The 24,227-nt window shown below is 45.7% G+C and overlaps 1 protein-coding gene across 3 annotated transcripts; it reads right to left on the reverse strand.

Moving 5' to 3' along the window:
* Nucleotides 1–365: 365 nt before the first annotated feature.
* On the reverse strand, nucleotides 366–23,511 carry LOC134018577 (dihydropyridine-sensitive L-type skeletal muscle calcium channel subunit alpha-1-like). 3 transcript variants are annotated; one of them, XM_062458628.1, is made up of 44 exons: nucleotides 23,047–23,510; nucleotides 21,049–21,154; nucleotides 16,925–17,064; nucleotides 16,305–16,438; nucleotides 15,837–15,989; nucleotides 15,419–15,624; nucleotides 15,021–15,124; nucleotides 14,640–14,779; nucleotides 14,301–14,379; nucleotides 13,900–14,060; nucleotides 13,388–13,613; nucleotides 12,755–12,962; nucleotides 12,428–12,548; nucleotides 12,095–12,209; nucleotides 11,881–11,980; nucleotides 11,662–11,731; nucleotides 10,935–11,067; nucleotides 10,563–10,692; nucleotides 10,256–10,315; nucleotides 10,042–10,148; nucleotides 9,781–9,868; nucleotides 9,550–9,657; nucleotides 9,372–9,424; nucleotides 9,035–9,181; nucleotides 8,605–8,806; nucleotides 7,950–8,108; nucleotides 7,664–7,774; nucleotides 7,370–7,453; nucleotides 6,230–6,277; nucleotides 5,637–5,663; nucleotides 5,357–5,482; nucleotides 5,193–5,258; nucleotides 4,835–4,926; nucleotides 4,051–4,210; nucleotides 3,758–3,885; nucleotides 3,305–3,504; nucleotides 3,109–3,210; nucleotides 2,870–2,997; nucleotides 2,061–2,186; nucleotides 1,681–1,892; nucleotides 1,423–1,484; nucleotides 1,260–1,297; nucleotides 1,044–1,136; nucleotides 366–879 (listed from the first exon to the last, which is right to left on the reverse strand). In XM_062458628.1, exons 1-44 carry the CDS (start codon nucleotides 23,235–23,237, stop codon nucleotides 634–636), a joined length of 5,490 nt encoding a protein of 1,829 aa, XP_062314612.1. In that variant the 5' UTR covers nucleotides 23,238–23,510; the 3' UTR covers nucleotides 366–633. The 3 variants fall into 3 exon arrangements, with proteins under 3 accessions (XP_062314612.1, XP_062314611.1, XP_062314613.1); XM_062458627.1 differs by having other exon boundaries at nucleotides 1,251–1,297; XM_062458629.1 differs by lacking the exon at nucleotides 6,230–6,277 and having other exon boundaries at nucleotides 1,251–1,297; nucleotides 23,047–23,511.
* Nucleotides 23,512–24,227: the final 716 nt, after the last annotated feature.

A 24,227-nucleotide genomic window follows, 5' to 3' on the forward strand; every position in this document is an offset into this window, starting at 1 on the left:
AGACCCAACACACCAAACTCTACAAGTGAGCAAACCTATTGTTGCAAATGTTATAAATAGGTGTCAAATAGAATGTATGAATGTGGAAAATTACAATTTATTGCAAAAGCTCTTATGTGATTTATTAACATAGTTTTGTTAACTGTCTCTTTGTGCTATGCTACTGTTAACTAGTTGTGTGTGCCACCCCAAAATAAGTACTGGAGACATCTGGCCACCCCTATGAAAATGTTCTGGATGTGCAACTGCTTTCATCTCACTGAAACTTCAGATAAACACTCAACAGACCTCCTGGTTGTTCAACCACTCTATGAAATGGATCACCTTTAACAAACATGAAAAATAAAACGTTTGTCAGTCAGTGGTACTTTCACATAAGTGAAGTCTTTTATTTGTTGAAATCAACCAGGGCGCCTGAGATGCTGTGAGGATGAACAAAATATCGTTTATCCTTGTTAGTCAGTTAGATTACCCTGAGCTAGTCAGTTAGCTCGACCCTTAACCTGGTTAGTTGGTTTATTCCATCTCCAGCGCAACACACGCGGCTAGATTATGCTGTGAGGTCACCTGCACAGCCTCGTCAAATGTAAAGTCATATGATCCGCTGACAACAGCAATTGGTTGACAAGCATACTAGACGGAAGTGTCGGCATGTGCGCTCTCCTGTTCCGTACTGGCAGGGACCGAGGGAGGGATGGGGATCGGGCGCCTCTTCCTCTTAACGGCGGTGACTCGGCCACTGCGTCCGTTGAGGATGCCCTGGGCCACGCCCTCCATGTCAGTTACCGGCATGTGCATGGCCTCCGCCATTTCCTGTTTGGCCACCAACACAAATGTGGGGTCCTTGGCGAGGGAGTCCAGACCACCCACCATCAAGGCCTGACAGGAAAAAAGAAACTACAGTATATGCACTCATGCCTGATTACACTTTTGGAATGAAAAGAAAGTCACCACTCAACCCCCCCCCCCCCCCCCCCCGCGCCCCTACCCCCCCCGCCCAGGACAGATGTCTGGATGGGGAGCTGGACGGCTGCAACACTAACCTCCTGGATGAGCTGGTCGGCTGCTGCGGGCATGGCGGCAGCCCCGGGGGGGCAGTGGGCCTGGCTGTCAGCGTAGCTCAGGTCACAGGGAAACTGTGACCAGACAGGTGGACAGAGGGTTAGGTTACATTATGTCATCCAAGCATTGATTGGTGTAACAGTGCAGACGGCGTTGAGCTGAGACGTGTCCTCTGCTAGGCATGTTACCTGACTCACGTCTGTTCTCACTGTGATGTCGGAGAAGTGCTTGGTATCTATGTGAAATAAAGAGGGAAGAAATGTGGTAAGTCATGGGGCTCCAGACACGGATCAAGAGAACACTGAGATCATTGAAGTATGCATTGTAGGGAGCGGTATGGAGTTAGGCTGCTAAACTGACCAGGATCTGGATCTTCTCTGAAAGAGTAGGTCTGGGGTCTTCCCTCTCTCTCGTATACATAACTAAAACAAACGACACCATTCATCAGAGGGCATCAAAGCCATGTTTATGTACAGCATGTGCAGTAAACATCGTCATGCTAGTACATCACTGTATCCTCCATAAGAGGATTCAGAAGATTCGCTGCACTATCATATCGTGTCGCTCACACAGAGTTTCTGTACGTTTAGGCTGGTTCCAGTGTTGCGCCACACTCACGCGTTGTTGTTGCTGTTGTTCTGCGTTGCCCGCGGCGTCGCGGGGAAGAACTCCTGGCCGGGCCGGAAGGCGGAGCCGGGCGGTGACTCGACATCTTCGCGGCGACTCTCGGAGAACTGCAGCGGCCGATGGCTGGTCATCTGGGTGGCCGAGGGGCTGCTGGGCTCCGAGGAGAACGGGTCGACTTGGTTCCCGAACAGGCCGCCATTACGCTGGACAGACAGGACGGTAAACTGGGGTTATCATTGTTCTTCTCATGGAGATACTGGGTCTATGGATTCAAACTACAGCTCAAACTTTTCTATTTCGATCCCGTTCCACAGTCCTTGTGAGCGTGTGGACGCCCCCGCGCTCTGAGCTGCGGCCCCGCTGGACCTCACCCTGTAGATGGCCCCCTCGGCAGCCTCGTTCATGGCTCGCTCCAACTCCTCCTCGTTCAGCAGGTCTCCTGAGATGGCTCTGTGGAGCTCCGTCGCTGCCTCCTCCTCGATGCTCCTCAGACCGGCCTGCTCACACACACACAGAGAGAGAGAGACAGAGAGAGAGAGAGAGAGAGAGAGAGAGAGAGAGAGAGAGAGAGAGAGAGAGAGAGAGAGAGAGAGAGAGAGAGAGAGAGAGAGAGAGAGAGAGAGAGAGAGAGAGAGGGAGGTGGAGGACAAATGCACTGGGTTGCCGTTGAGAAAAAAAGCAAGGAAGGATGGCAAACTAAAAAGCCATGAAAGGAAATGGGTTGATGAAGATGGAGGTAGAGAGATGAAGATAGAGATGGAGGGATGAAGATGGAGGTAGAGAGATGAAGATAGAGATGGAGGGATGAAGATGGAGGTAGAGAGATGAAGATACAGATGGAGGGATGAAGATGGAGGTAGACATCTGAAGATACAGATGGAGGGATGAAGATGGAGGGAGAGAGCTGAAGATAGAGATGGAGGGATGAAGATGGAGGTAGAGAGCTGAAGATAGAGATGGAGGGATGAAGATGGAGGTAGAGAGCTGAAGATAGAGATGGAGGGATGCAGATGGAGGTAGAGAGATGAAGATAGAGATGGAGGGATGCAGATGGAGGTAGAGAGATAAAGATAGAGATGGAGGGATGCAGATGGAGGTAGAGAGATGAAGATAGAGATGGAGGGATGCAGATGGAGGTAGAGAGATGAAGACAGAGTGATGTTCTCCTGCCGGATCTGACCTGGACCTCGTCGGAGCTCTTCTTGGTCAGACGGTAACCGTAATATTCCTCCTGACGCTTCATGAATTTCCGGAAGTGGTCCTGGATCAGGAAAGTGGCGTAGAACTTCCCCACCGTGACCTCATCATCTGGGGACGGAACACGACATGATGTCATTGATGATACAGTTTGATGTGTTTTTGTTCAAAGGTACAGAACAACTGTATGAACAGTTCACAATCACATGTTGTGGTGTTTACCTCCGATGGGCGGTATGACTTGGTCTAGCAGTTTCATACTGGTGCGTTTCCAGATCTTCTTTATGATGGCTCTCAACTCCTCGTTGGCTTGCTCAAAGTTACCTGACGAAGACAAGAAGGGGCAAAATGATATTCAACCTCATCATATCAACCGAAAACTAATGTGTGTGTGTGTCCAGTTTTCAAAAAGCAGTACCTTCAGTCTTGATTTTGAGAGCAGTTCTGACCAGAGCGAACAGGGTGGCATTGAAGGTGACTGTTCCGTCACTGTTAAGGGGCATGTTCATGGAGATCAGTCTCTTACAGGCAGCGCGGTGAGGACAAAATTTCCCGAAGCCCAGCGGCGGCTGGATCCTTCGTAGCAGAGTCACCACGTCGAGATGTTTAATCCGGCCCCTGCAGGTCAAATTTAATAGAACTCAAATTGAATGGAGTTCTAATTGAATGGAAATTAATTTACTTTGATGTAATTTTTATAAATTGGAATAACGATACTGACTATAGAACACTTTATAGAAGAATGCTAAAGACACTCAACACTCAATGAACTAAACACTCTACAGCTCTCCTGCACCCTGATATGATGGAAGTTAATTTAAGTTTGTTATGGCTTTCTGGCAGGCAGGCAGGCAGGCAGGCAGAAACTCACTTGGCTTCAGGGTCATATTCAGCCCAGATCTTCTTGAACTCATCCAGATGATGAGGGCCGAGGATAGACCAATCACGAGTCAAGTAGTCAAAGTTGTCCATAATCACAGCCACAAATAAATTAATGATCTGAAGAAAGTATCAGTCACATGTTAAAGTCATATGAAGCTACTCTGTAAATACAACATTTAGTTTTTTGATATTTTTGGAAGAACTTTACTGTAATTTTTATAGCATCACAAGGCACCAGCTGTGCCTTGTCTTCCCTAACGAGTCCTTTCTAGGGGAACTCACCAGGAAGGCACAGAGCATGTAGAAGCTCATGAAGTAAAACACTGCAAAGCTAGCCCCACAGGTGTACTCCTCCCCGGGCAGGAAGTCTGACTTGGGGTCGCACTTCTTCCCATACATGGAGGCCAGCATCACTTCCTGCCACGCCTCCCCAGTGGCACATCTGATTGGGTGAGAATATATACGAACTTGATGGTGGGATGAGGGAAACATAGCCGGATGTTTTCCACTAGAGTTAGCTGTTCCATCATTACCTCCCTCTGTACCTCCACCCTCTGTCTCTCCCCCTTCCACCCTCTGTCTCTCCCCCTTCCACCCTCTGTCTCTCCCCCTTCCACCCTCTGTCTCTCCCCTTCCACCCTCTGTCTCTCCCCTTTCCTCCCTCTGTCTCTCCCCCTTCCACCCTCTGTCTCTCCCCCTTCCACCCTGTCTCTCCCCCTTCCACCCTCGGTCTCTCCCCTTTCCTCCCTCTGTCTCTCCCCCTTCCACCCTCTGTCTCTCCCCTTTCCACCCTCTGTCTCTCCCCCTTCCACCCTCTGTCTCTCCCCCTTCCACCCTCTGTCTCTCCCCCTTCCTCCCTCTGTCTCTCCTCCCTCAGTTTCACCTCCCTGTCTCTCCTCTCTTGTCTATGTTCTTTCCTCCGTCCCCCCTTCAGTCCACATCCCTCCCCCCTTCAGTCCCTCCCCTTTTCCATTCCTCACTCTCCTCTCCTCTCCTCCCCCTGTCCCTCCTCCCCCTCATCCCTCCCCCCTCCTCCCTCTGTTCCTCCTTCCTCTGTCCCACTCACCTGAACAGGAGCAGCACAGCTTGAGGGAATGTCTGGAAGTTGTTGTTGCGGTTGATCTGCGTCCCGTCTACTAAGGCAACCTTCCCAAACACCTGATGGAGGGCGAACCCAAATGTCACAAACAGCAGATCCATCGTTCTGCATGTACTGACTTTAAGTATGTATGCATGTGTGTATGTATGTCTGTATGTATGTGTGTATGTGTGTGTGTATGTATGTGTGTCAGTAAGTCTGTCCGTCTTTCAGTCAGTCAGTCAGTCAGACAGACGGCCTGCCGGCCTGCTTGCTCACAAACACACACCTCTGATTGTCAGTGTGTGTGACGCATCGACAGTCAGTACTACAGGGAGACGCTCACCTGCATCCCAATGACGGCATAGATGAAGAACAGCATGACGATAAGGAGCGCTACATAGGGTAGAGCCTGTGGAACACACACACAAACACACACACACAGATCTTCACGTAACCCACAGTGGGGATAAAAGAGATGAGGAGGAGGATGGTTGGTCTGATGCTGACCTGGAAGGACTTGATGAAGGTCCACAGCAGGTTGCGGATGCCCTCTGAGCGGTTGAGCAGTTTCACCAGACGCATCACGCGGAACAGTCTGAAGAAGGTGATGGACACTCTGGCGTTCTCTGAGTCCTTCAAGCACGCAGTGAAGAATGTGTCGTTTTATTTTACTGATTGAATTTTATATCAACACAACACTATTATTAGTGTATGTGCAGTACCAAGTGCAAAACTGGTCAAAAGAAACAAAAAAAAATGCTATATCATGATAAAAGTAATGACTTACAGCAATGGCCTGCATTGGGTTTGTCTCCTGCAATGGGACACACCGCAGACAGATTATATCAGTTTACTTGTTGTGGTTCCTTGGGCACTACTGAGGTAGCATGTCAATGACTCTTTATACTGTACATGCCTTTTAATCTTAGTCACACCAAAAATTCAGTGGACATATTTAGAAAGCCAACGTATTAATGAACTTACGTACTCTTAACACAACCGATAGGCCTACATACAAAAGCATGTTTAAACAATTCCAGCTCATGCAAAATATACAATAAACATGGAAGATTAGGACACAGATACCAATGCCTCCTTTGTCGAAGCCATTAATTAACAGAGTTAGACACATGTTCGGGTAAACAGAAACTATACTCACACTTGGTATACTCATTAAACCAAATGGTTTAGCTAATACAACAAGCACCAAAGTGTTAATCTACCGCTGACATGACAGCAGCCTCTAGACAGTTCAAACGCCAATTTTCCTTTAGCGCGCTAACTAGCTAGCTAGCTGTGGACAGGCAGTACAGTCGGGTTACTGTAGCCAGTGAAACAGAGAGGAGGTGCTCACACGACAAGGCCCATGCAGATATTTACAGCACAGCCATGGAGACAGTACAGTCCTCCACTGGCAGCCAGGGCATTCTAGGGAAACCGGAGAAGAGAGAAAGAGAGAGAGAGAGATAGAGAGAGAGAAAGAGAGAGAGAGAGAGAGAGAGAGAGAGAGAGAGAGAGAGAGAGAGAGAGAGAGTAATACGAAAAAGGGACGAAGGATGGTGAGATTGGTGGAGAGGGAAAGAAGGGAGAAGGTAGCGGGGGAGGAGGGAGGAAGAATAGAAGGGGAAGAGGGAGAAAAAGGAGGACACAAGGAGGAGAGAGAGAGAGAGAGAACGGGTGTAGTGTTAGACAGGTGAATGGAAAGCAGATGAAAGTGCTGTGTGGTGACAAAGGTGCGATTTTGTGAGATTGCGGATGTTGAAAATGTGAATGTGTCACATAAATTGCATACGGGTGATGACAACAGTGATTACAACAGTGCTTCAAACTTCAAGGTACTGTAAGTACTGAGGGCTGCAATCAAAGCGCTCTGTGAACATGAACCGTAAAACCAGTGTCAAAAGACATTTGTGCGACATTGCCCTTAACCAGAGTCAATAAAACAAAGCACACAAAAACCGTGACACAAAACACCCAAAGGTGTTACTGAAGCAAAACACCACTCAACATCAAAGGTGTTACTGAAGCAAAATGTTCAGTCCATCTCTCAAAGGGACAGGTGCTTGATTTCAATGGTGGTTTATCGAGTTACATGACTTTGGCATTCCAAATGGTGAGGGAGGTGGGAGATGGTCACGCAGCGAGTGTTTGGTGGGTGAGGGGGGGGTGTAGTGGGGGTGTTCCTAATTTAGCAGTGGTACTGACCATATCCTGTTCACTAGATCTGACCAAAGCCTGTCCTGGGCCCACCGTGTGTTTCTAGGTCAGGGTGTTGGATAAACACAGTCCGATGACATGGATTGTAAATCACATCCAAATGAGTGAACCCTTTTAACTATAAGAGTACAACACCTGCTAAAACATCCTTGTCGATTTCAAACATACAGATCTACAACACAGTGGAAGACAACAGCCCTCTACTGTTCTTGGGGGTTCCTTAGAAAAAGTCATGTTAAGCGCACACACGTTTGGAAGTGTGTCTCCTGTTGGGACTCCAGAATGTGGCTGTGTGATACTCACATCGACCTCGCTCAGTATGACATCGACCACGCTACCTATGACAATGAGGAAGTCGAACACGTTCCACGGGTCTCCGAAGTAGCCCTGCAACGACATGACACAACCGAGGTACAACGCAAAAAGAAAACGTGTTTTAACACTTTATGAAATAGTAATACTTTACACTTAGCTAATAGTTATCAGTAGTTAGTGCTCATCATAGTTATCATAGTTCAATGCTCATTTTGATTGATGATGACTCTAGATTAAGCATGAACTGTTTTCCTTCCTGCCAGCCCACGGTCCAGGACGTACCCGAGCCTTGAACGCCATTAGCTTCAAGACCATCTCCACAGTGAAGAGCACCGTGAAGATCACGTTCAGAGTGTCGGACAACTTGGTGACATGGTCCGACTGGTTACAATGCTAGACAGGAGACACACAAACCAACGGTTTGAAGAAAACCTTAAACAACATCCTGCAAATACGTCAACAATGTGGAAAGGTACCTTCATCATTGAATATTCGACATCATGTCGTGAATCGTTTGTGTTGAGTGAATGAAACAGATTTCAAAGTGGTGGAGCGTCATTTTGTGTACCTGCATGCCCAGACACAAGGTGTTCAGCATGATCAGGAAGAACATGAGGTACTCAAAGTAGCAGGAGGTGACGATGTACCACACTCGGTACTGGTTAGGGTTCTTAGGGATGTAGCACCTCAGGGGGCCGGCCTTGAGGGCGTACTGGACACACTGGCGCTGGAGACGGGGAACAGACATGGACTCACAGTCTGTTATAGAACACAGCACTACACGCACGCATACATCTATTACTTCATTTTGAGCAATATTTACATTTTATTCATTTACACTTTATCCAAAATGAGATACAAATCATGCGTATCGTGAGTATGACCAAACAATGAGACAAATCGTATTGTAAGTGATTTTTTTAAAGATAATATCTGTCAAGGGTCTACTGTGCCAATAATAATGTATCTAATCATGTGTATCTCAATTTAGGAAATAGGCCTTCTAAAATGTAGAAGCTCTATCAAGGTGCGTGGGACGTGGTACACATGGCCCTGCATGTCAAAGCAAGCCCAGGTGAGTCCAGCATCTCTACCTGTTTTTTGTCTGTACTAACTCCACACACACACACCTGGTTCTTGTCCAGCTCACAGTTCTTGTACTCCTGCCCTTCCCCCCCCACACACACACCTGGTTCTTGTCCGTATTAACTCCACACACACACCTGGTTCTTGTCCAGCTCACAGTTCTTGTACTCCTGCTCTCCCTGCTCCTGGAAGGTGACGATGACGAAGCCCACGAAGATATTCATCATGAAGAAGGCGATGAGGATGATGTAGATGATGAAGAAGATGGAGATGTCCACCCGTTTGTTGTACACTGGGCCCATGTCCTCCCCACTGGAATCGATCGCTCTGTACAACAGCCTGTAAGAGAAAGGGAGGGGGACAGGGAGGGAGGGGTAGGGCAGGGAGAAAGATGCTCAATATACACAACAGTTCATTGGTACTTTATCCCCTTTTGCGAGATGTACGATTCTAACACAGGAAGAAATGTATAATGGACATGAAAGAACATAATGGAATGGAAGAAAGATGAAAATCATGCAACTGAGTGACCGTCTTGGTATTCCAGTGTGGTCTTAGACTGCTTACTGAGGCCAGCCCTCGAACGTGGAGACGGTGAACAGGGCCAACATGCCGTTGAGCACGTTGTCAAAGTTGAAGTCGCTGTTGATCCACTCCCTGGGAGCCAGCACTTTGTCATGAAGGGAGTTCTCCATGTGCTTCATGAAGAGGCCTCTTAAAGAACAAGTGATTGGTGAATAGATTAGTATTAGGAAAATATGATTATGAATAGTGACTATTTATTGTTATTAATATTAATATGAAATTACTTTTATTTCATAATGTGTTAACAATTTGGCAGATGAACCGAAATGTAAGAGTTCCTCAGAAATGGGCAAATTAGATATGCTGAGAAAGTACGTACTGACACTGGTCTGGCGTCAACTTCGAGGGGTCTGTGCAACTAAAGAATCTGCCCTGGAAATGAAGCAGATAAAGGATTATTTTAAGACAAAGGATTCAAAGCCGCTCCATGACAATTAAAAACACCAAAAATCTAACGTTTAAAAAGATGTCGCACGAGTCATTTAACAAAATGTCACCTTGAAGAGCTGTACTCCTATACAGGCAAACATGAAGTCCAGCAGCATGGTCACTAACACGATGTTGCCGATGGTCTTGATGGCCACAAACATGCACTGGACCACGTGCTGTCAAACAGAACAGGTCCAGTCACACCCCAGCAGTACTACACAGTGTTTCTGGGTACAATACGTCTATCTGTGTTCATTGCATGTGTGTGTATGCAGAAGTATGTGTGCGTGTGTGTGTACCTTTAGCCCCTTGGCCCTGTTTATGGCTCTCAGAGGCCTCAGCACTCTCAGGACCCTGAGAATCTTCACCACAGAGATGGCACTGGACCTACACAGAACAGACACACACACATCCAAGGTTATACGTATTTGTGGAAATGTTCCGAGTCACTCGTGTTGGAAGTGAACCAAGAAACGACCCATGGGCAGAATGAAAAAGAAGAACTGTTTTGAATGGAATCAGATTAGAAGTGTGTGGCTGTCGCTATCCAATCAACTCACTCCATTCCCATGGAGAGCAGAGACACGCCCACCACAAGCAGGTCCAGTATGTTGAAAGAGTTGCGGCAGAATGAGCCCTTGTGCAGGAAGGCTCCGTACACTGTCATCTGGTGGTCAGACGTGGATAGTTAGACGCGGACAAAAACATGCATGTCAGCTACAACTGACACCAGCTTAAATGAAACAACGTCTAAGTGCTTCTAGGAAATTTTACCTTGAGCACAATCTCAATGGTGAACACAGTGGTAAAGACGATGTCTGCAGAAGCCAAGACCTGCACATAATTGAAGTGGTTCTTATTAATATTGTGACTGTGTGTGTTTGTGTGTGTGTGTGTGTGTGTGAGAGAGAGAGAGAGAGAGAGAGAGAGAGAGAGAGAGAGAGAGAGAGAGAGAGAGAGAGAGAGAGCGAGAGAGAGAGAGAGCGAGAGAGAGAGAGAGAGAGAGAGAGAGAGAGAGAGAGAGAGAGAGAGAGAGAGAGAGAGAGAGAGAGAGAGAGAGAGAGCGAGAGAGAGCTTGGACCTTGTTCCTGAAGGACCTGGGGTCAATAGGGTCCTCAGCTGCTAGAGAGATACTACTGAGGAGGATGAAGAGGAGGATGAAGTTTGTGAAGGGCGTGGCGTTGATGATCTTGTGGCACAGCTTACGGAACCTTGGCCGAACACACACATACGAACACACACGCACGGATGCACACACACAAACACACAAAGACACACACATTGAAGATTTGTTATTGGATATCAGATGATCCTAACTCAGTAAGACAGCTCAATTCATTAATATTGTTAAAAAATATAACAAATAAATGACCATTGTTTTAATTAATATTTTTCAAAAAGACAACTTCTCAATGACCATTTATCCAACTTCTTCAACTTTTGTTGATCTCACTTGTTCTGTGGTCCAAAGATGTAGAAGGAGCTTGCCTCAGGCATGGGCACCGCCTTCTCCTTCAGCTGGAGGTCAGCCATTGGCCGGGGGCGTGGGCTGATGGGGATGTCTGGCTCCTCCTCCTCATCGTCACCTAACAGAGCGGTGAGCTTGTTAGATGTGGGGGAGGTGCTTGTTAGCAGTTTTGTGATTGAAATACAGCTATTGAAATTCAAATACGGGTGTCTAAAAGCACCGGTAGAAGACATGAGGGATTAGAACATGCAGCTCTCCAAGATTTTCTGTTGGAAAATGAAGCACAACAAAGACATGTGAGCTTTCACAAGCTGTATAAGGTTGTAGTCAGAGAAGGTGGACATAGTCAAACTTGAAACCTGAACTATAAATTGTCCTGGCTAATAATAATTAGGGGATACTATACTTAACAGTACCAACACCAGGAGAGGACATGTGCCAGTAATGAGTTCAGCACTCTGCACATGAACCCTAAGACCTAAGTGCATTGACTGAACTCCCATTAAAACTTCATAGAACATGTGAAATACAGAGGCGTGTAGAAGATAAGAGGTTTAGGGGTGTTTTACTGCCAAAATATGTTTTCATATGTATTACATAATGTACAGTATCATTATTTACCGGTAGTTTGTAAATTACCAAACTAACGTTTTTTAAGAAACGTTTACATTTTGTGTAAAGTAGGCCTGCAAGTTTTAGACAGTTGGCATACCTGGGAAGTCTGCAGGAGGGAAGGGGTCTTTCACTTCGTTGACATGAGACTCAAACTCATCCACTTTGAGCTGGAAAAAAAGGAAACGCACTGATCAGCTCAAACCTGAAATCATTTGGACCAAGGCACTTTTCTGACTGATTGAAGTGTCCACTCTAGCAGTATGGCACTGGAATCTTGACCACATCCAAGCCAAGCGGGCTCAGACAGAGTTCTGACCTGGGCTGTGGTAGGAATGCAATCGGCCTTTGCCCTCTGTTCAGCCAGCTTCTTAGCTAATCGATCCTTTTCCTCGTCAGCCTTGTCAGGAAATTTGGATCTAGAGAGAAAAATAACATTGTATTCATGGAAACCCAGACATATATAGAACAGCACGGGGATCAAAACATGTTTATCATCTCTGTGTGGCGTTTGAGAAAGAGAGTTGTTTTACCTGAGCAGCTTTCTTCTCTGCTTCTCCTCTGCCTTCTCTTTCTGAGCCGAAGTCAGACTCTCGGCCTCCGCCAGGTTGTCCACGGCGATGGCCAGGAAGACGTTGAGGAGGATGTCTGGTTGCGGCGAAGCTCAGAATAATAACCACAATGTCAGCATCATCAACAAGCAACAGCAACAAAACTGCATATTTTTCCCTAGTCCTCTGGCTGTCCTCATTAGATGCTATGGTACAGTTTAAATCATCAGAACTCCAGTGCTATTAAAAAGCCTGAAAAATTAACAATGATCTAAGACATCTCATATTCAGCTCCAGTACGTCTCCTCAGGATACAGTTTCCGACGACAAAGAGAATGATGAAGTAGACGCTGACCATGATGCCAGGGAAGGACGGCCCTCCGTAGGCCAAGATGCCGTTATACATGATGGAGTTCCAGTCCTCTCCAGTCAGCACCTGAAAACACCGAAACAGATGCTTCAGACCAAACATGAAACCCTCAAAATGAAATTCGACTCCTAATGAACTAGATGTTAGATGATAACACATGCTAAGTCACTGAGCTTAACAATAGTTTAAAACAACATCCGTATCCAAAGACTTTTTAACAAGAACTTCATATCTGAATAGAGCTCGCAGTCAGCGCATGAGGGTTACCACACCTGGAACACACTGATGAGGGCCTGAGGGAAGTTGTCAAAGTTGCTGCGTTTTATTTCCTGGTCGGGGAAATTAAACTTGCCCCCGAACACCTGCATGCCCAGGAGGGAGAAGATAACAATGAAGAGGAAGAGGAGGAGCAGCAGGGAGGCGATGGAGCGCACTGAGTTGAGGAGGGAGGCCACCAGGTTACTGAGAGAAGTCCAGTACCTGACACACACACAGGAGAGAGAGAGAGGAGATAGTCACAGGCTAATATAATACAAAACAAAATACAGCTCTTAAAACGGTCAGTTAAAATTAAATCTTTAAATAAGCCCCAACCATTTGGATTTCACATGAGAGATCCTTTCTGGGAACTGTGAGATCAACACTTTGTTGTATAGTTACATGTTTATATTTTGGGTCTGTGTATAAGATATAAAATGATGTCATGGTACTCTTGTAACGTTCCATTTTTAGGGGATGTCCCTTAAGACAAACTTGTTTGTCTTAAAATAATGAAAATTATTTTATATAAAACTGCAAATTATCATTTGATTATCTACCGGAAGTACCATTTATTTTAACTCTACAAGACAAAACAACTATGACACAAGTTGTAGATTAACCAGTTTCCAATCCAAGTGACCTACTTGGTGACTTTGAGCAGTCTCAGGAGCCGGATACATCTGAGGATGGAGATGCCCAGCGGGGTCATGACCTCCAGAGAGACCAGGATGATCTCCAGGATGCCCACCCCCACCACGAAGCAGTCGAAACGGTTGAAAAGAGACATGAAGAAGGTCCTGGGACCTAGTGCGTACAACTGGACAAATATCTCCAGGGAGAACAGGACCAGGAGCACCCTGGTGGCAACGTCTGACAGTCACCAGTTTGAGTTAGTGGGGAAGAGAAATGAAAAAGAGATAGGAGAGAAACATATATCAAAAAGATTATCATTGACATTGTATACATATACAAAAATGTATAGATTGTAACGATTGTAATCTGATATATTCATAAGAGTAGGTTCATTATTCAAAGGAAAAGGCTGAAAAATAAAGGACATTTCTACAAGAAATATATAAACGCATGTATCTGTTGAGTGCATTGATGTTTGTGCATAGCTGAAGAAAAGGGTTCTGTTTGCGTGTGCTGAACGCACCTTGAAAAGCTGTGAGGGAGTCGGACTGGTTGTGATGTTCAGTGGCGATGGCCAGCGTGTTGAGGAAGACCAGGAAGATCACCAGCCAATAGAAAGCCTTGGTTTTGATGTACACCAGACACTTCATCCGGAAGAAGCGGTCCCAACGCCGAGCCAGGCGACTGAAGAGAGAGAGAGAGAGAGAGAGAGAGAGAGAGAGACAGAGAGAGAGAGAGAGAGAGACAGAGAGAGAGAGAGAGAGAGAGAGGTGACAGCAGGAGGAAGCAGGAGAGAGCAAGGAGGACAAGCGGGTGAAGGAAAGTAGGGAGAACATAACTCAGTCATAGTCACTGTGTGTGCCTGTATCACACTTCCATCATGTCAGTAAATAACTGTAACTGCAACTTGCTGATCAAACTGACTAGTAGTAGATGACGCGGCTCTTTCCCTCCAGTTCATAAAGACTGTCTGTTTCTGATCCATCTGTCAACGGCAGGAGTCCTGTCAAGAAACATCAAGGTATTGGAATCGAACATGACATAGAATAGAAAAGAACATAACTTATTAAATCAACATTTCCATAAACATTTAGAGGGAGCTTATACACAACCCCAGACAGACAGACAGACAGACAGACAGACAGACGCAGACAGGCAGACAGGCAGACAGACAGACAGACAGACGCAGACAGGCAGACAGACAGACAGACAGACAGGCAGACAGAGAGGTGTTAGATCAAGGAAACCTTCATGCACCTTTACCGTCCTGATCCGCATCCAAGACCTCCGCCTGGGTGATCCACTCCATGTAGCCCTTCAGGTCCTCGTCCAGCTGCTGGGTCTCCCGCAACTTCTGGAACTCTCCGCGGGACTTGGCCTTCTCTCTCTCCTTGGTGAACTCCCTGTGTGTGGATGGATAGGTGAAGAGGACATTTAAACAGTCTTATTTTGGATTGAAAGGGATTGGACTTGTGTACGTTAGTAAGGGTCATACGATTTGTTGGTGGTGCCTAAGACGTTTGCACTGTACTGTTTTGTTACGTATGGAGATGATGTCATCTGTTCATGAAAAAAAGACTGACTTTATGTGTTAAGAGGCCTTGTGATACATGAGCGTGAGGGAGAGGTGAAAGGTCACCGTACCCACTGAGCACGCCCAGGACCAGGTTGAGGATGAAGAAGGAGCCTAGCAGGATGAGCGTGACAAAGTAGAGCCAGGGCCAGTCATTACCTATGGCATCGTTCACCTGGAACACAACACAGAAGAGTCGTGTCTACGGAAGATAATGTCAGGTGAAGAGTAGGATTCGTCTGTTGCTACTAGTTCCCCACATATCTCTAGGAGCCATTCCATGGAGTAAGCACCTGTCTATTCCCAACAGCCCTGATTTCAAATAAAGTGGTGTGCAGATTTGTTAAGAGAAAGAGATATTTACAGGACATTTATATGACTATTGGGCTAAAACAAAATGTACACCAACTAATGGTGTCTTGAAAGACTGGTCAAGGCTGCAGACCGTGCTGGTGTGAAAAAAACGCACCCAGTAGAGGACGTCTGTCCAGCCCTCCATGGTGATAGACTGGTACACGGTCAACATGGCGAAGCCAAAGTTGTCAAAGTGAGTGATGCCATGGTTAGGACCCTCCCAGCCCGGCCGACACTCGGTGCCGTTGATGAGGCAGCGCCGCCCGTTGCCGGCCTGGGCGCACGGAGCCGGCTTCTCCCCCTCCGCTGTGGCCATGATGTCTGACGGAGGGAGGAGGAGGAGGAGTGGATTACTGGTCACATTTTTGTAAGGATTCGGAAAACATTGTTTTGTGCAATGACTCATTTGGATTTTTAACGTCATGCCCTTTCAGTACTTGGCTGTAGTTTACTTAGATACTTAGTGGTGATGTTTTGATTTGCAGTGAAGCTTTTAAGGGGTAACATCATTCTTTTTATAGGTTATTGCAGACCTGTGCCAACGTAATAACAAGTCTTGTGCATCTTGCACTTGAAGAACTCCAAGCCCACAATGGCGTAGATGGTGACCATGAAGAAGACCAGCAAGGCGATGTGGAAGAGGGGCAGCATAGCCTTGAGGATGGAGTTCATCACCACCTGTAGGCCTGGATGTATTTAAACACATTTAAATACAGGAAGCACATACTGACAAATTCAATGCTAACTGGGGGAACATATTTAGCTAATTTTACTCACTGGTTTCACACACACACGTATACCTTAAAGGACAAATACTCTATGGATTGTGATAAAAATTGAACATTTGGAAAAGAATTGTGAAGCGTTGTTAGGTTCTCAATACAAGAAAAAAACATACATCTTATTAATTTAATACAAGCAAAAAAGGTTCCAGTGGTGTGTCAATCCAGCTATATGGCATCTTTGTCTTCATCACACATCAGTGCAGAGCGTGTTCTTACTGGGGACTCCTGACACGAGACGCAGGGGCCTCAACACCCTGAAGGCTCGGAGAGCCTTGATGTCGAAGCCCCCGCCCTTCTCCATGTTCACGCCAGCTAAGTGGTTGATGGTGTCCAAGGCAACGGTGAAGACACTGTGGGACAACACAATGCATCTGTACCCATCTTTTTATATTTTATATTTATGCCTTTTACTACAGTACTTGTTTTATCTTTCTTTATGCTTCTACTTACCATGTTAATTGTTATGCGCCACCTACCAAAGCAAATTCCTCATGTGAACTTACTTTGCATAAACCTGATTCTGACTAAAATAGTAAAATATGGGACTGAACTAATATTTAAGACTGAGTAGTATTTGAGACTGAGAATAAGAGGTGAAGGGAATTTTGTCAAATGGTAGGTCATACATTTGGTCCAGTCTAGACATAATGTTTGTCAACGAATGTGTAGCACAAGAATAATTTCACAGTGTGTTTTAAACTGAGCAAGGTAGAATCGGTACAGATGATTCGGTTTTGTTAAAAGTACCCTTGTGTTGTTGATTTGAGGTTGGAGTGGTTTTCTGAAACGACTATGGGAGCAGAAAAACAGCTCCCCTCTCTAAGGTCTCATCTTACCCCATGAAGACGATGACAAAGTCCAGAACGTTCCAACAGTTCCGTAAATAGGCTCCTTCGTGGAATACCAGCCCGTACGCCACTATCTTCAGAAAGCACTCTAATGTGAATATGACAAGGAAGATGTACTCCAGACTTTCCTGGAAAAAATGAAAAAACAACCTAAATTAGATTTTGCATCATTCTAATCCTTAAAATATGACGGTGATATTTAGTTGATACAGGATTAAAGAGTGAGGATGGAGGCTACTGGGACATGTGACATACATCTTAAGAAAATAGAAATGGGCACTTTAGATTAGATTAAGTTTGACTTGTATTCCAATCCCTTTTGTATTGCTTTTGTCTGTCTGCACTTTGATTAAATAGGGTATTAAGGGGCTTAAAGGGATGAGTGTGTCTCAGCAGAGGGGATGAATGGATGAAGGGAGAGAGAGAGAGAGAGAGAGAGAGAGAGAGAGAGAGAGAGAGAAAGAGAGAGAGAGAGAGAGAGAGAGAGAGAGAGAGAGAGCGGGCAAGAAAGACAACGAGAAACTGATACAGAGATAAACAGCAGAAAGAGGGTGCCACAAGTTCAAACGCCTGAGTTTCATCAAATGGACCATATGCACCAGAACCTGCTTTCAAAGAAGCATTCAAATGTTTTGTTCAAGGATGCGTAAATGCAGATGAGTTACAGCCAGTACATATTAAAGCTGGTAATGTTTTATGTGATGTTGAAAACAAGCTTGCATAAAACTATTGTTTGCGTTTCACCTTAGACTTTCACTGTGGTATCAGTAAGAGCAGAAGCAAACACACTGTCGACAACACCATGTATGGTTCCTCTCAGGGCCCTTGTATGTATGTGTGTGTGTGTGTATGTGTGTGTGTGTGTGTGTGTGTGTACTGTACACTAGCCGCACTGTGGTCGAAGCACATTGCTTGGAGTAACCTTAGTTAAAGAATTTTCCTAAAATACACTCATTATAATTTTTCAACACTTGACTGAAGCTGAATGACATAATAAATGAAAAACATTAGATGTACACAACTTAAACATAGAAATAACTGGCTGTAGCTTATAACTATGACTATAGCTAGTAAGTTTAATTGTCCATGGCTTTAAAGTATATTCAGACCAACCTTTAAATGGTGCCATTAAATGAATTCTCGCTTGCGCTTTATTTCAGATGAATCAAATTTAATTTGAGGGACTTGGTAACCAACCCACCAAAGTCAATAAAAATCTTTTCAATGCCTGTCAGAAACAACACGAAACTAACACTCGGACCATTAGCACGCTGCTAATAGCGATCGAATATCGCTTTATGAGTCGTCATATTTCATGACTGGGGACTGTCAGAGGGTGCGGTTCTCTGCAAAGCTCTCCAACGACAACATGCATCATTGAGGTGCTGCTGGTCCAGACTGACCTAGTTCTGACTGCCAAAGGGGGCCTGGTGGAGACACGTGATCCCCCCCCCCTCCTCCAGGTCAGTTACTCTTTCGGGTCTAACATCTCTGGAATGACCATGCTGACGAGTCAGAGGAGGATTGGCCCAGGGGCCCGCGTCCAGGGGGCGGGTAGAAAAGTCCTGTAGACCTGCATAACATCCAAATGACGCCTCTGGTGATTTGCTCGATGAATTTCACGGAGGGAAATAGGCCCTTGTGTGTGTGTGCAAAGGTGTGTGTAACCTCCGAGTGTGACCCCATGTGCAGCGCTGTTGTGTTATTGTGCTGCGGTGGGGGGGGGGGATGGATGGCACGGATGTTTCTTCGGAAGCAGGTGTCTGTCTGGATGCAACACGTTAGCACCCTGAGCGATGAGGTCAAGAGTCTTTAGCAGGGTCAGACTGCCAAGTTTCCCCTCTGGCCACCAGCTGGCTGGGCAAATGGGACTGGGCCAGCCACCAGCCGGCTGGGCACATGGGACTTGGCTGAACTCCGGCTCTAGATGCTTTCACGTGTGTACATCTTTGCACAAAAATGCAAACGCACTCAAAGCATTGGGTCCAACCGTAAACCCATAAATCAATTCATGGAAATGTTTACATGTATGTAATCATGGACAGACACTGAAACACACAGACACAGACACACAAACACAGACACAGAAACATAGACACTCATACACAGACACGCACACACCTTTTTCTATGTCCGATTCAAATCTGTGGCCTGCAACCCCTTGCAGCGTTAACACACACCTCAGGAGAGAGGTCTAAAAATACAAAAAACACCAGGACCTGTAAAGGTGGAAATTCAAGTGTCACTGTGTAGATCCGAACAGTCAAGAGATGTGGTTTTAATACAATTTATTTGGACTATACAATTACGTAATATTAAACAAAGCTTTGCTGATCAGTCATAACGAAGGAGGTGCTAGCCACAGGTCGTTCGCCAGAGTGATAAAGAACAATCATAAAGCTTGTGCTTTCATACACTTAAAACAGATCCCCTAATAAATGTTCAATTCATCAATGCAGTGGTCTCTGTGATTGGCTAACACTGGTCAGTGACAGTTAAGACAATATAACCCCCCAGGTCAAGTGACCAAAGTCTTTTGATGTCACGGCTCTTTATCTAAATGAGGACAGTAAAGATACCCTTAATGAAACACAAACAGGACACAGGACACAATCTCCTCGGCCAAAAGGTCAGGGCTGCTAGATCAACTGATCCATCTACCCATCTCCCTTTAGGCCACAGAACTCAAACATCCCCCAACCTCCGTGCCCCTAGCTTCTCAATCAGGCATCATAAACCAACACCATAAATACCTTAAGACCAACTGCAACATCCATTTGTTTAAACACAACCTCAGTCTATTAAAAATACATTCTTAGTAACTATATCAAAAAATGCCATCACAGACCCTCTAAAGGAAGACCAGCTGTCACACCCACGGCCATACCCCAGCCTGAATTCATGTGTTTTTCCCTGCCCTAGTGTTTCCCTGTGTCTGATTCCCTGCACCTGTGTCTTGTTAAGTGTCTAGGTCAGGTTTTAAGTTTGCTAATTTGTTTTAGTTCGTTTCACCGGTGTCTAGTTTTCTTTTTGTGTATATATGGTCCCTTGCTTAGTTTGTTCTTGTGTGAGTATTCCCTACTTGTTCCCAAGTTTTCTAAAATAAATACATTTTGATATTTGGAATCCTGCCTGCCTGCCTTTCTCTGCGTTTGGGTCCTCCTCTTGCCCACACACATGACACCAGCACTTGCCACTGGTCTAACCTTACTGTCTCACGACATTAGCCACATTTAGAAGACATGCATTCACCTGTCATACAGCCAGGATTGGATGCTAAGAAAACCATTAGCTACTGCGCAGAGGTGCCATAAACATTCAATGTCACGTTTACAATACATTGTCAATGCGAGTCTAAATGCTAAATGAGTCCCAACAACCTCTGTCGGAGGGGTTTACTCTTATGAGAAAGACACAACATGGTTTATAGCCTGGTGCTGAATGTAAACACATTAGCAGTCTCGTGCCTGGCAAAGACGTGTTCTGGGTTCTTGTGGGGGAACCAGAGGGTTAACTGAAGCACGAAAGCACTGACTCTGTCCTGGAGGCATGTTGAGGATGGGACTCGGGAGCTTTCTCAACCAGCCAGTGACCAGAGTGGAGAGTCTGACCTCACTAACTCCAAATGTTCAAAGGCGAGCCACAAATGAAAAGCCACGAACTGGCTCTGGCATGTTAAAGTGCCGATATCACGGCTTGTGATAAATCCGCAAACACAACGCCAGGGATTAAATGGTACAGCGACAACCAACAAAAACTAAACCAAACTACAAACCGTCTACAAAAACAAATGGGTGCACAAAGCACATAAAGCCTCTTATGACAATGAAAAGGGAACATGGAAGGATATAGGTTCAGACAATAAGGTTTTACATTTACACTTTTCAGCTCAGTAAAGTGTTGTTTTGGATCCTTCTTGGTTATTTATTTTCTAAAAAGAGTTATATTAGGACAACTTTTCTAGAGTAAAGGGTTCTTTGTTTGGGTTGCAGAATGGTCTATTTAGAACTTTTTTTATATGTATACATATATTTCTGTGTCTGAGTGTAGACACTGGAAGACAATGACCCAGCCTGAACGCCCCTGATGGGAAGAGAAGTTTGGTTGCTCACCAGGCTGGTGTTGGTGCTGTTGCTGTCTTCCTCAGGCATGGGCAGGAACACGGCCAGGGCCACACAGTTGGCAAAGATGGTCAGCAGGATGATGATCTCAAAGGGTCTGGAGGAGGGTAGGGTCAGGACCAGAACAAGGTGACAAAATGGAGGACAAACAGAACAGACAGGGAGAGAAACATAGGGGCTGGTTTGACAGACATCAAATCTCTCTTTTTTTCAAGTTCAACCTTGACTTGACTGTGTCTGGGAGGTGGGTCGGGACTGATAGTTCTATGTTGTCAGATTAGATATGGATTGGTGCTTTCTGAACTGTGATGGATTGAGTAGGACACAAAACTGCAGGTTCAATGTCCAACTCAAACCCCTAATTATTGAAAATAGTCGAGCCTGTAACCAGTGCACTTTGATAACTGTACCTCGCTGTAACGTATCCCTCAAAGACTATTCATCTACCATCTGTGGCCTCCTGTGTGTAATCCTGCCTGCTCTCGCCAGCGTGTTGGCAGTCCGGTCCAGAGGGGGCGCTCTGTGAGAATTCCCCTGCCAGCTCAGGGGGTTGTGGGCTGTCTGACTGTGATGCCACAGGACAGCTGGAGGGCCCCAGAATATGATCAAACTATGTACACTTCACATGTATTAGGAAAAAAGTTCCCAGTTCAATCAACTGTTCATCTGTTCTAAAGATCATGGTCGGCTAATGGGTGTCAAGTGGGAGAATTTACAAAAAATGGTTTCAGTAGATTTGGTCTTTTTCTTCTATTTGTCCAAGTGTGTGATCTCAAATGGAAAAACGGATATCTATACGAATATCACACACCACCCAAACTAGAACTGAAAAGGCCAATAATCTACTGATACTGATAATCGTTGACAAACTTCAGATGACAATGTCAAGTAGGCTACTGTAAAAACATGTAGACAGATACATGTAATCTCAATTATCGTAAATCCTGAAGAAAAATATGTCCACTGAGCAATGCAATTATTCCTAAATAATAACTACCCTTAATGACAAAGACAAAAACACGAGCTAACATGGCTTGATCACCACATCCTAATCTATTTTAGGTCATATATTATATATAGCCAGCATAAATAAGGCAATCTGGTTTGGTCTAAAAGCAATGTGGAAAGTCCCCCCATGAGAAAGACCTCCACTCAACACCAACAGGCAGTATTCAGACTAGCCTCGTGCTGACATATCCATGGAAGTATTTCGACTTAAAAGCACAGAACGTGAGCCAGCCAGACTTATCACTGAATTAAGAGGTTTTATTTATTATGTCCAACCGATGGCTCAACGAGGTGCTGGGTTAACTCCCTGGATCAGTGAAAAGACCAGGCCTGCATATGTCACATTGATACTGGTCAGCCACACACATAACACAAGTCTTAACACCTCCGGCAGGTCTGGACTGGGACTGAAAAACGTCGCGGGACTTTGAAACGCAGACCAGCCCACGACTGTGTATTATTATTATTATTATATTTTTTTTTGCATTATACCGTGGCCGTTTGACCGGCCATTCAGGAAATCTCCCTCCGGCCAGTCCGACTCTGACCTCCGGCCAAACCATCTCAAAAGCTTTTCAAGAGGATAAGGGACTTGACCTTTTTCAGGAGCAAAATAACCTAGCTTTTAGATACGCAGAGCATCTGTTCATTATTAGCGATGTATACATAGCTTGTCTGTATATCTGACATGGTAGTTTACAGGTGATACATTTCAACTCCCTACAGATTCCATGCTGGACATGTTATGGAAACTGTAACATACACTGCACGATTATATCCTTACAGGGAACACAAAATGCCAGGGAGCACTTTCAATCCATGTGTGGAACATGGAGTTTGGGGCAAATTGTACCCATTATGATAGGAATGCAGTTTGTGTGTGTGTGAGAGAGAGAGCGATAGTGAAAGAGAGTGAAAGAGAGAGAGAGACGGAGAGTGAGAGTGTACAAATGTGTGCAGTCAGAACACTAGAAAGGATACTTCCACTCCACTATGTTGATGCAGGCTTTGCGGAAGGGGTTCTTGAGGTTGAAGAGGAAGAGGGAGCGCACGGGCCGGGGGTTTCCCCCGGTGGCCTGCATCTTCTTCAGCTTCTCCCTCTGCTTCCTCTTCAGCTCGTCCTCGTTCATGATGAACGAAGTCATCGCCACCTCGGCAGCATTAGAGGCCATCTTGACCCGTTACGCCCGAGAAGGCTTCCCTATTCACAAGGGGGTGGAAAAAAAGTGCTCCCTCTCAATGAATATATCCCAAAAACCGTGTTGCTTCTGGGTCCTGTACCCAAAATTCCCCTCCTGGTTCCCGTGGGAGGAGCCCTTCTTAGGTTCAAACACTTCTGTTCTGTTTGTCGCTTTCCGTCTGCCTCCTCCACCTTCTTTTTCTCTTCCTGACTCTCCGTCTTTTCCCCGCAGAGCCAAAGAAGCTTCTCTCCTTGGCCGTGGCTGCAGCTTGAAAACCTCACCAGGCAAGGAATAATGAGAGGAGCCTAGGAGCAGTTGGCCCCCTGCTTTAGTTTAAATATAGACAGACGAGCCACTGGGTGGCCATGCTTGGGAATGGCCGAGGGGGGGGTTTTGAGGTTTTAGGGGCTAGGGTGTAGAGCGGGGAGCACAGGGGAGAAGAGACCAAGCAGTTTGGGGGTGTGGTGATGGTGGTGGTGGGGGGGGGGGGGGGTCGACAGCAGAAGGAAGTGCAGCTGTTCCCCTGACTGCCGCTGGTCTTCCATGACCAGAGGAGAAGAGGTGGGAGAGAGAAGTGGAAGTGTGGTCTTCTTCAGTGGCACAGCAAGCTGGGTATGTTTGTGTGACGCTGTGCAGAGATGACTGTTTACAGTGTAGTTGGAGTTTTCCGGGAGAAGGCGGAGGGGGGGGGACTAAGAGATGATTAGGAGGCCTTTCAGAAAATCATACATGAGAGCTAGTCATTTTCCTTTATCATTTTCCAAAGTATATCATACAGTATTCTTTTTACATCATGTGTGTCAGCAAACGGAGAAGGTGAAGCAATCCACTTTGAATCTTACACTGAGCATTGCCATCTAGAGAACTTTTTGACGCATGAACAATTAACATACCATTTTATTGCATATAGAAGCTGTTTGTTGTATGCAAGGCCAAGGATGCTTTTAAAGTGTTTTTTCTGGCACTGGCCTACAGGAATTA

Source organism: Osmerus eperlanus, chromosome 4 (genome assembly GCF_963692335.1).
Source record: "Osmerus eperlanus chromosome 4, fOsmEpe2.1, whole genome shotgun sequence".
NCBI classification, from domain to species: Eukaryota; Metazoa; Chordata; class Actinopteri; order Osmeriformes; family Osmeridae; genus Osmerus; species Osmerus eperlanus.

Excerpts from the sequence above, each read along its gene's own strand:
- LOC134018577 (XM_062458627.1), bottom strand. The coding sequence starts at position 23,237 with ATGGCCTCTAATGCTGCCGAGGTGGCGATGACTTCGTTCATCATGAAC. Across the intron at positions 15,125-15,418 it reads GGACAGACGTCCTCTACTGG|GTGAACGATGCCATAGGTAA; the intron begins GTGCGTTTTTTT and ends GTTGTGTTCCAG. Across the intron at positions 6,278-7,369 it reads TCATACTGAGCGAGGTCGAT|AATGCCCTGGCTGCCAGTGG; the intron begins GTGAGTATCACA and ends CGGTTTCCCTAG.